The sequence below is a fragment of the Erpetoichthys calabaricus genome, chromosome 1 (assembly GCF_900747795.2).
Source record: "Erpetoichthys calabaricus chromosome 1, fErpCal1.3, whole genome shotgun sequence".
In the NCBI taxonomy this organism is placed as follows: domain Eukaryota; kingdom Metazoa; phylum Chordata; class Cladistia; order Polypteriformes; family Polypteridae; genus Erpetoichthys; species Erpetoichthys calabaricus.
Genome location: NC_041394.2, coordinates 340,986,138 through 340,998,448, shown reverse-complemented (window position 1 = coordinate 340,998,448; position 12,311 = coordinate 340,986,138). Strand labels below are relative to the sequence as shown.

The 12,311-nt window shown below is 41.8% G+C and overlaps 1 protein-coding gene across 2 annotated transcripts in view; it reads right to left on the bottom strand.

The window, feature by feature from the left end:
- Positions 1-1,652: 1,652 nt before the first annotated feature.
- The window catches only part of LOC114667633 (zinc finger protein 501-like), a 28,463-nt gene continuing 17,804 nt past the window's right edge, over positions 1,653-12,311 (bottom strand). For both annotated transcript variants that reach the window (XM_028823008.2, XM_051926919.1), the window contains exon 3: positions 1,653-5,816. In XM_028823008.2, coding sequence (XP_028678841.2) covers positions 4,876-5,816 — 941 coding nt within the window. In that variant the 3' untranslated portion in view covers positions 1,653-4,875. The remainder of the gene's footprint in view (positions 5,817-12,311) is intronic.

Genomic DNA, 12,311 nt, shown 5'->3' with positions numbered 1-12,311 from the left:
AAGAAAAACTGAAATATCACATGGTCCTAAGTATTCAACTCTGTGACTGTTCTTGAATGGCCCAGCCAGAGCCCTGACTTAAACCCAATTGAGCATCTCTGGAGAGACCTAAAAATGGCTGTCCACCAACGTTTACCATCCAACCTGACAGAACTGGAGAGGATCTGCAAGGAGGAATGGCAGAGGATCCCCAAATCCAGGTGTGAAAAACTTGTTGCATCTTTCCCAAGAAGACTCCTGGCTGTATTAGCTCAAAAGGGTGCTTCTACTAAATACTGAGCAAAGGGTCTGAATACTTAGGACCATGTGATATTTCAGTTTTCCTTTTTTAATAAATCTGCAACAATTTCAAAAATTCTTTTTTTTGTCTGTCAATATGGGGTGCTGTGTGTACATTAATGAGGGAAAAAATTAATTTAAATGATTTTAGCAAATGGCTGCAATATGACAAAGAGTGAAAAATTGAAGGGGGTCTGAATACTTTCTGTACCCACTGTATATTAACGATACAAATTCCAGTGCAGTTAGAAAACTTGTGAAATTTGCACGTTCCTAAAACTGGAGGAGTGGCGGACAGGGAGGAGGAAGCAAAAGCAATTCAAAGAGTTCGGGACAAACTTCAGAAGTGGATGAACACTTGAAAGATGCAGTTTAATGTAGAAAAGTGTTGTACTTGGGTAAAAGGAACATCATTTATAAATACAAAATGGGAGAGAATGACCTACAAGAAGAGACCTCTGATAAGCACTGAGGGGTTTATGTTGATAAAACATTCGCAGCATCTAAGCAATGTGCACAAATGATTGAAAAGGAAAATCAAGTGCCGGGTTATGTTGTAAAATATCTCTGAATGGAAAATTGAGGGACGGAATGCTCAGCCTATACAAAGCACTAGTGAGGCTGTGTCTGGAGTATTGTGTGCAGTTCTGGTCAACATACTACCAAAAAAATCCAAGCAGCACTTCAAGGTGTGCGGAGAGCCACCAGGAAGGTGTATCCCAGGACTTAAATGCATGTTGTTCTCTGATAGACTCCAAGGATTAAACCTGTACAGTCTCAAGCAGAGGAGACTGTGTGGGGACCTAATTCAGGTCTTCACAATTCTTAAAGGAGTCAGTGCAGTAGACCCAACATAATTATTTTAACTAAATAGGGAGTCTTCCACTCAGTAACACTACTGGACTTTAATGATGTATTTCACACTGTAGCCAAGAAGCACTTCATTTACTCAAGAGTTGTGAGAATGTGACAGATGGAGAAATGGAGTTGAAACATAACTCTTTTGAACCTTTAAGAAGTTTCTGGATGAGATATTGGGACAGCTCATCTATTCAGATACACATCACCGACTACATCACACGTGGATTGTTAACAAGCTCACAGGTTTTGCTTCCATGTGTTACCAACAGGACATACCTGTTAAGCATTTTGCAGCTCCTCTCATGTAGTGAAGATGTTAAAGTCTTTAATAAAGCCTTCATTACTACAAGTTCTTAAGTATTTTCAGTCTTCCATTCCTCCTATTTTGAAACTGCATTAGGAGGCAAATTTTAAAACGCAGGTTCAAAATGACACAACTGGCACTTGTCCTGGGCTGCTGCTCCCCACCTTGTGCCCAGTGCCGCCAGGATGAGCTTAAGCATTAGATTAAGTGAGAATGATAGATTCTTTATGTTACAAATTTAATGCAAAATGACATATCGGAACATATATTAACAAACTGCAAAGGAATCTTAACAGAGCTAAGATAGTCTAACATATAAGCAGTTGTGAACAGGACACTGCGGAAGGAGACAAAGGTCTTCTTCACTAATACTTCAAAACTCTTATCAAGAATAAATCAAAAACTAACTAATGGAATAACAAACAGCACTAACTAACTAAATAGTACTATAGGTATCACCTCTCATATGTTGTGTTCCTTTGAAGTCACTATGGCCCAAGTCATCAGCGCCTCTCCATTATTCTTTATGCCCTGTGGTTCCAATGTCTCTTCGGCACAAACAAGTTACATTTTTTTTATAAGGTCCCTGATGCAGCAGAGAGGTTATGAGTCTTTGTGGCATCGTTCTGTGTATAAAACTTCAGCCATGTTGTATCCGGATGCATGAGAGTTCAGCCATTTGTGTGCAGGCCACTGATCTATTTTCAGTTCACCTCTCCTCATCTGTATGTCAGACTGCTGTAACAGGAGGTCAGCCATTTTGTTCTTTTAGCACATTTCGCTTAATTTATTTAAGATGCCATTCAGCTTCTCATTAATGCAGAGAATTTGTCCATGCCTGATGATGGTGGTTTATTTGGACATATTCCCCCCTACCCCACACACTGGAGTACTTGTGAAGAATTCAAGATGAAACTGCAGTTCACAGATTGTTGACCCGTGCTTGCTGCTATATATATGTATATATAAATAAATAAATACTTTTTTTGGTTAGTTCTGTTTTCATATGTTCTCTCTGCATTCATTTCTCAACAATGGCTTGGTATGCTTACTTTCAGGACAGGAGTGAACTTCACTCTAAAGTTGTGAACTAACCTTTGCACGGTTACTGTTATTCTTTTAAATTTGCTGACAAGGTTTACGATAGCACTTGCATTGTCCCTAAAAGTGCTTCCTTCTGTGGTTCATATGGAGTGATGGTAATTGGGTGGGAGTCCAGGTGGGACTGCTTTTTTTTTTTTTCGGCAAGACCTGTTGATCTCAGCACCACTGCCACAACATTAGTTGTTTTATTCCCCATCTGGCTCAAATCAGATTGAATTTCTGGATACTTGGTTATTTATTTGCTTTTCCATTCTGAGTATTCACTTGGGACTGAGACTTTGACGATCACTGCTGTTACTGTTTTTCTTTAATTCTTTAAGGGCAATTTTTTTTTTTTGTTTCTTTTCTCCCAGGGCTGAATGTTTTTCCAAAAAACTAACTTTTTTTAAAAAAAGAACACAAAGCAATGGTTTAACCTATAAAATCAGTGAAAAAATATTTACTTTTGACAAATGTTACTGTCTTGCATGTTGCATGAACCTGCATACTCTATGATTTCACATACATATCACATACATGTTACACAGCAAAGTCCTGCAAAGTCTGATCTGCTCAAAGCAGCAAATTGCATGCTTTGCCACATTGCACTGCTTACAATACATGTTGCACTGGTATTTCCTTTTCAATTGTCTGTTGCTGCACTTTCTCACATATATTGTTAGTGTGTACTGTAGAGAGACAAGCCACCCGTTTGACATCATGCCATGCCACTGCCACCACGTTTTCCGCCTGCATGAAAACCGTTTTGTCACCTCTTTTCATCTTCAGTCTGTCTGGCTTCAACTGTGAAAGCCTGTGTCTCCTGTTCACCCTCACTGTGCCACAAGCTCCAATTCCTCTGCTCTGTAGCTCCATGAACAATTCAGGGCATGTATAAAAATTGTCCAAATGTACATAACATGACCCAAATGTTCATAGCCCCGAAAATGCTCCAGCACAACCTGACTTGTCAAGGGACAGTTCTCTCGTTGAAATAAATACTTTCCTATATATGTAATTACCTTCAGGCAGAAACCAGTGTTTGTTTCTGCCAGTACAAAATTCTTTTTGCCATACTTTGTGGGTTTGTCTGGCATATACTGGCAGAAAAAAAAGGCATCCCTTTTATTTTATCATAGATTCATACACAGACAGATCACAGCCAGGCTGATAAAACTGTTTATATGTTGGTTCCACAATGTCAAGCAGAGGGTGAACTTTATACATGGCGTTATAGCCTGGCTCACCCCTTGGGATTTGCTTCTGGTTATCACAGAAGTGAATAAAGCTTTGCAGCAGCACATACCTAATCATCACGCAGCATAACCTGTCCAAAGCCACATGGGGACAAAGCATGTTTGGACCAATGCTCCCTATAGTTATATCACCAGTCTAGTCCCATCTCTATTTGTAATGCCACAAAGCCCTTCATCTCGTCTTTTGTTGTGGGTTTCCACTTTGAAAAACGAGAATGCGGTGCAAGTGCAGACCGCGATTCAGAAAATTGCTCTGCATAACTGTGTCTCTTCTGACAGTAGCTGAAAAGCAGCATCAGGAGAGAGCAGCCTGAAGTAGTCCAGCTCCTGGTAATCTGTTGTGTCCAACAGCAAGCCATGCTATCTTGTGAAGTCTGGTAGCCAGTTTGGCTCCCATGGATCAATGTTTGGGTTCCTCCCACACGAACCTTGCCGTAGGCGTGTCAGCTGCGCGAATGTGCTCAGCTAGCAGCCGATCAGCTGGGGCGGCATCGTCTGATGTCTGATCAGCTGATGCCAGTTCCTCACTATCTTGCTCGATCTCTGGCTCACTGTCAACAAAATCAGATTCTGAAAAATCAGAGTCCGACTCAGCAATAATGAGCAAAACATTGCCTGCTGAGTATTTTCTTTTCTGCACTTGATTCGCTCCCTTGTGAGATGTCGATGCCATCTTGCCTTTGTTTACATTTGTTTATATTTCATAACACACGCACACGCAAGGATTAGATGCTGAGTCAATGAGTCTAACATTCCTCCAAGCAGAGAGGGAATGCCTGTGATGTAACAGTGAGTTTTGTCACTATTAACAGCTGATTGTTGCCCTCAACCCCTCCTGTCGACAAAAGTCAACATCCGCCCTAAAAAAGTTAATGATTAAATCTAGGTTCCTGTTGGTTGCTATTGGTATGCCTCAAGTATCTATCTCCTCCTCATTTTCTGTTATTCAGTCTGTAGTGTGGTCACAGTACATCTGTGGTACTGGCAAGTTTAATATTTTTCATATTTTCCAGTGATGTTATCTGGCAATTGTGTTATGTCTCTGCGTGTATAAACCAGATGACCAACTGATTCCATTTCCATTTGGTAGAATCAGCACATATCCATTTTAACTTTTTTTTCTTCTTTTATCTTTTGCTGCTTTTGTTGCTTGCCTTTAGTGTGAATTCTAGTGTGTTGCTGAAGATTACTACTGCTGGTGAATCCTTTTCCACATTCTGCACAGCTATATGGCTTCTCTCCACTATGAACTCTGGTGTGTCTCTTAAGGCTGCTACTGCTGCAGAATCTTTTTTCGCATTCAGAACAGGAGTATGGGCGTTCTCCAGTATGAATTCTTCTGTGTTTCTTAAGATTAATTTTTCTTGCAAAATATTTTCCACAGTCTGAACAACAATATGGCTTCTCGCCAGTGTGAATTGTTTGGTGAGCCTGAAGATTGCCTATTTGTGAGAATTTCTTGCCACATTCAGTACAGCAATATGGCTTCTCCCCACTGTGAGTTCTTAAGTGTGTTTGAAGACTGCTACTGTAACCAAATTGTTGGCCACATTCAGTACAGCAGTATGGCTTCTCTCCAGTGTGAATTCTTGCATGACTCCGAAGGTAACTCATTAGCGAAAATCGTTTACCACATTCTGAACAACAATATGGCTTCTCTCCAGTGTGAATTCTTTTGTGGGTCTGAAGATGGCTGATTTGTGAGAAGCGTTTGCCACATTCTGAACAGCAATATGGCTTCTCTCCAGTGTGAACTCTTCTGTGTTTCTCAAGCAGGCTGCTGCAGAAGAAGCGTTTGCCACAATCGGTACAGCAATGTGTCTTCTTTCTTGGAGTACTGCCCTGCTTATTAATGTCATTAGATTTTTGTTTAAACTTTTTCTTCTGCTCTTGTAAGAGTGACAAAGCAGGTGAATTTGTATCGTTCATCTGTTGTTGAGTGCGCCTTTTACCCGTCTTGGTTAGTTTCACAACAGGCAGAGATTTCGAGTGCAAAGTGGATGGTGGAAAAATCTCACGTCCAATAATCAAAGCTATAAAAACATGAAACAAAAAATGTTGAGACATCAACACAACAGAATATACACAAATACCTTTGGTATATAAAGTACATTATTACATAAAACTCTGACAAAGACATACACACTTTGGGATAAATATATTTGACATATATCATACCCTCTAGACTCTGGACATCATAATAGATTTGGGGAGCCAGATAAGCCAGCACGTTTAGTGACAATCCCTAGATAGAAGGGAATGATCATTGTCAATTCAGGCTAGTTACTTATCAGACAGTTCCACTTGTCAGATCTCCTTATTCACGGGGCAGTTGTTAAGTTCTCAAATAACAAGCCAGGGGCTTCTTGGACATCAGCATGGGTGACCCTGTAATAATTCTGGATTCCTCAAAGTCCACATGTGCAAAGCAGATTACTTTTGCTATTATTAGGCTAAACCACAGTGTAATTTACACTCAGCTCCCTTAATATGGTATGGTCCCTGCCAAATTTATTGTGGTGATGGACACAAGCAGCAGGTTACCTGGCTTAAATTTATAATCTGCGCCATGCAGTTGCACAGCCATTTCTACTTTCGATTTATAACAGACGATAACATAGTTTTGACCTACAACCTGAAAATGTCATTTTGCAATGCTGATTTTGTAAGAGGTCAAAAATTAGCTTCTGTGAACACAGTTTAATTTTGAGATTAAAGCTTTTGTCTTTCATAGTACAGATGTTTTGTTTCAATTCAATATGGATTCCAAAAATCAGTAATATCAAGTATTATGATATCATTGAATGTCTCTAATTCAAGAGAACAACACACTGTTGGAGATTCAGTCTCACTTCGTCAAAATTTCCTACCACCAGTGCACTTCATATAACAGTCAAATCAGCTGCAGAATTTCACGATAGCAGGACACGCCTTGGTGATGTCCCAAACTCTGCTCAGCTGTCGACAGTGACAACAGAAAAAAACATTTTCACCATAGCTGGAGGATCAAAGAGTGACATGAGGTAACAGGCAAGATAGGGCTCAGGTCTGGTTCTGTTGAATCCATTCCTCATGAACAACTGAAAAAAGTCTGGGCACATTGGGTGCCTAGGATGTTGACCTCTAAAATGAAGTACCACCAAATACAGTTTTATGGAACAATTGAAACAACACAAGCATGGCGATTGTTCAACACCAAAGAAATTCATGGTTCAAGCCAATGGCAGCAACATTACGTGCCCAAGTGTTATGATAAGGGCTGTCGCACACGCGAGATTAGGGGACAGTCAACGGGCTCTATCGTGGATGTAACTACAAGGAATGGGGATCCGAATCACAGTATTAATGCTTTTCTCTCCTTTTCATCTACATAAACATGCCTGAGTCTGTAACTCAATGAGTATACCGATTGCCACCGCATTTCTGCACGATGAAGAAAACACTCTGTTCTAGCACAGGGAATCGCCTCACTTCAGGTCCCACCCTGATGACTTCAGTTCGGTCCCTCCGATCCTGACATCATCTGCAGCTCCATCCCTCTTCGTCATTTCGTAATTTTGATTTGTCCCTATATAAAAAGCTCCCTGACCCCTGAGTTTTTGTCAAATGTGTCGGACTTTTTGTTGTACCCTTGATCTTGATGCCGATTACTAGAAACAACAACCAGTATATGGGGAGGCTCTCCAACCCTTAATCTGTCTCACTTGCTTGATTTATCACAGGGCGTACTGCATACTAATTATGTGCTTCATTTTGCCCATTAGCTTGCCAATCCTATTAACCTAATTTCTCCAAAATAACATTGAGCACATTCAAAACCTGACTCAGTCATTTTGTCTACCATATTACTTGGTAATTTATTCCTGGTATCAATGGTATTTAAAATGAAGAAAAAACATTTGTTAGAAATATACCCTTGGCAAGTTTCCATCTGTATCCCCGTGTTCTTGTTGAACTCATTTTAAAATTACAGCCGGGATTCACTTTACTAATTCCCTTCGTAATTTTAAACACTTCAATCATATCACCTCTGAATCTTTGTTTGCTTTAAGTGAAAACATTCAGCTCCATCAATCTTTCCTCACAACTCATACCTCTTGGACTGTGGGAAAGCGAGTTAAAGAATTAAATGATGTTGCATAAAACAGAAATGTAAACATTGGCAAGCATGTAAAACTAGAAAGAAGAGACTAGAAAATAACTTCTTCTTTCGGCTGCTCCAGTTAGGGGTTGCCACAGCGGATCATCTTCTTCCATATCTTTTTGTCCTGTACATCTTGCTCTGTTACACCCATCACCTGCATGTCCTCTCTCACCACATCCATAAACCTTCTCTTATGCACATGTCCAAACCAATGCAATCTCGCCTCTCTGACTTTGTCTACCAACCGTCCAACCAGAGCCGATCCTCTAATGTCCTCATTTCTAATCCTGTACATCCTAGTCACACCCAATGTAAATCTCAGCATCTTTAACTCTGCCATCTCCAGCTCTGTCTCCTGCTTTCTGGTCAGTGCCACCATCTCCAACCCATATAACATAGCTGGTCTCACTACCGTCCTGTAAACCTTCCCTCTCACTCTTGCTGATACCAGTCTGTCACAAATCACTCCTGACACTCTTCTCCACCCATTCCACCCTGCCTGCACTCTCTTTTTCACCTCTCTACCACAATCTTCGTTACTTTGTACTGTTGATCCCAAGTATTTAAACTCATCCACCTTTGCCAACTCTACTCCCTGCATCCTCACCATTCCACTGACCTCCCTCTCATTTACGCACATGTATTCTGTCTTGTTCCTACTGACCTTCATTCCTCTCCTCTCTAGGGCATATCTGCACCTCTCCAGGGTCTCCTCAACCTGCTCCCTACTATCGCTACAGATCACAATGTCATCAGAAAACATCATAGTCCATAGGGACACCCATCTAATCTTGTCTGTCAACCAGTCCATTACCATGGCAAATAAGAAAGGGCTCAGAGCTGATCCATGATGTAATCCCACCTCCACCTTGAATGCATCTGTCACTTCTACCGCAGACCTCATCACTGTCACACTTCCCTCGTACATATCCTGTACAACTCTTACATACTTCTCTGCCACTACCAACTTCTTCATACAATACCACAGCTCCTCTCGAGGCACCCTGTATTATGCTTTCTCCAGGTCCACAAAGACGCAATGCAACTCCTTCTGGCCTTCTCTATACTTCTCCATCAACACCCTCAGAGCAAACATAACATCTGTGGTGCTCTTTCTTGGCATGAAACCATACTGCTGCTCAGTAATCATCACCTCACTTCTTAACCTAGCTTCCACTACTCTTTCTCATAACTTCCTGCTCTGGCTCATCAATTTTATCCTCCTGTAGTTACTACAGTCCTGCACATCCCCCTTATTCTTAAATATCAACACCAGTACACTTCTCCACTCCTCAGGCATCCTCTCACTTTCCAAGATTCCATTAAACAATCTGGTTAAAAACTCCACTGTCATCTCTCCTAAACACCTCCATGCTTCCACAGGTATGTCATCTGGACCAACGGCTTTTTCATTCTTCATCCTCTTCAAAGCTGTCCTTACTTCCTCCTTGCTAATCTGTTGCACTTCCTGATTCACTATTTCTACATCATCCAACCTCTTCTCTCTCTTGTTCTCTTCATTCATGAGCCTCTAAAAGTACTCTTTCCATCTGCTCAACACACTCTCCTCGCTTGTGAGTACATTCCATCTTTATCCTTTATTACCCTAACCTGCTGCACATCTTTCTCAGCTCAGTCCCTCTGTCTAGCCAATCAGTACAGGTCCTTTTCTCCCTGCTTAGTGTCCAAACTCATCATATGCCTTTTCTTTAGCCTTCGCCACCTCTCTCTTCACCTTCTGCCTTATTTCATTGTACTCTTGTCTACTTTCTGCATCTTCTTGGCTATTCCACTTCTTCTTTGCCATTCTTCTGCATTATCTCCTGTACTTACCCCATTCCACCACCAGGTTTCCTCTTCCTCCTTCCTCTGTCCAGATGTCAGGCTAAGCACCCTGCTTGCTGTCACCCTTACTACATCTGCTGTAGTTTCCCAGCGGTCTGGTAATTCTTCACTACCACCCAGTGCCTTGCAGTCTTCCTTTTTCAACTTCCACCATTTGATCCTTAGCTCTGCCTTCACTCTCTTCCTCTTCTTGATCTCAAACTTCATCCTACTGACCACCATCCTATGCTGCTTAACTACACTTTCCCTTGCCACCACTTTACAGTCTCCAATCTCCTTCAGATTGACTCTTCTGCATAGGATGTAATCTACCTGTGTGCATCTTCCTCCACTCTTGTACATCACCCTATGTTCCTCCCTCTACTTAAAATACATATTCACCACAGCCATGTCCATCCTTTTGGCAAAATCCACTATCCTTTGACCTTCTTCATTCCTCTCCTTGACACCATATCTACCCATCACATCCTCATCCCCTCTGTTCCCTTCACTAACATGTCCATTGAAATCTGCTCCAATCACCACTTTCTGTCCCTTGGGTACATTGTTCATCACTTCATCCAACTCATGCCAAAAATCTTCTCTCTCACCCATTGCACACCCAACTTGCAGTGCATATGCACTAACAGCATTCATTATCACAACTCCAATTTCCAGCTTCATAATCATTACTCTGCCGGACACTCTTTTCACCTCCCAAACACTCTTGACATACTGTTCCTTCAGAACAATTCCTACTCCATTTCTGCTCCTATCCACACCATGATAGAACAATTTGAATCCACCTCCAATCCACCTAGCCTTACTCCCCTTCCATTTAGTCTCTTGCACGCACAATATATCAACCTTCATTCTCTCCATCATATCTGCTAACTCTCTATCCTTACCAGTCATACTGCCAACATTCAAAGCTCTTACCCTCACTTCCACCCTCTTTACCTTCCTCTTTTCCTCCTGCCTCCAGACACGTCTCCCCCCTCTTCTCCTTCTTCAGCCGACAGTAACCCAATTTCCACCAGAACCCTGTTGTTAAACCAGGGCTCGACTGATCAAGTATGGAAATTTATATTGTTGTCCGCATATTGATTTGGCAAAATTTTACACCTGATGCCCTTCCTGACGTAACCCTCCCCATTTATCCAGGCTTGGGACCAGTGCGAAGAAACACACTGGTTTGTGCATCCCCTGTGGCTAGGTTAAGAGACTAGAAAATGTCTTTAATAAAATCTCAGTGAAGCCAGGAATTGCTTACACTAGACAGGTGTAGTAATGTCACATATTTGGTTTATTCTGAAGAGGGAGAGAGAAGGGATTTTACTGAATAGGATATACCCAAATGGGGAGAGCCAAGTTACAGAGAGTGAAACAGACACAGAGGGATGGGAGTAGAAAAAAAGGAAAATGTGAAGAACTAGAAATAGGAGTCATTTAACTGAAAACAGGGCCAGACAGCAGACAGAAAAAAAAAGCACAACACACTGAAATCTATACATATAAAGGAGAGTTGGGATCCGTGTGGCTGTGTTTGTGTGTTTGTGGAAGGACGGAGAGTTAAGGTGGGTGTTGGAGTCACGTGATCATCTCCCCTCCCATTGACCTCATTTCATTCACTTCATTTCGCTCCGAGCTGAGCTCCGCAACTGACGCAGTCTTGCTGTCCTTTCTCCTTTACTGATTTACTGTTTAGTAGACGCGGTGCTTACCGAATAGTATTTTTTCCTTTAGTGTTTCTACTTAGTGTTTCTTGGTGTTTAGTAGACGCGGTGTGCGAAAGGAGAGCTGGGATCCGAGAGACTATGTTTGTGGAGAGATGGAGAGTTAAGGCAGGTGGGGGAGTCACGTGATCATCTCCCCTCCCATTCACCTCATTTCATTCACTTCATTTCGCTCCGAGCTGAGCTCCACAGTTGACGCTGTTAGTTCTTTCTCCTTTACTGATTTACTGTTTACTAGACGCGGTACTTACTGATTAGTATTTGTTCCTTTAGTGTTTCTTAGTGTTTAGTAGAGGCGGTGTGCCGGTGTTCCCGGCGGTGTTGCGGTTTAGTGTTACTTTCTACTTCGTTTTTGTACTTTAGTGTTTAATAATAAATAATAATAATTCATTTCATTTATATAGCGCTTTTCTCAGTACTCAAAGTGATACAATAGTGAGTGATACTTAGCTGATAGCAGTGTAGAAGCAGCACAGCACAACGCAGCCGGTAGGACAGACGCGTGTGGTAGCGTACGTGAGCGGCGACAGCAAGCAGCAGAATGCACAGCAGGAGGACGAGGAAGCAGGATTTGGATGTTCCAATACACAGCCATAAACAGTAATGCTTGGTAATTTCAGGCGTGATCGCCCCGAAGCCATAAGCCACGTTAGTATGAACATCAGATCAGTTCCCGGTCGTAGAGTACTGTAAGATGAAATGGGAGCAGATCAGCATAGCGAATATAATCACGGAGACAGATCATCCCGAGGTGCTAGATTGCCAGGTACAAAGAAATGTTCGTAGGTCTCGTCCCGTGATCCACAGACTCGGCTGTTCCCAGT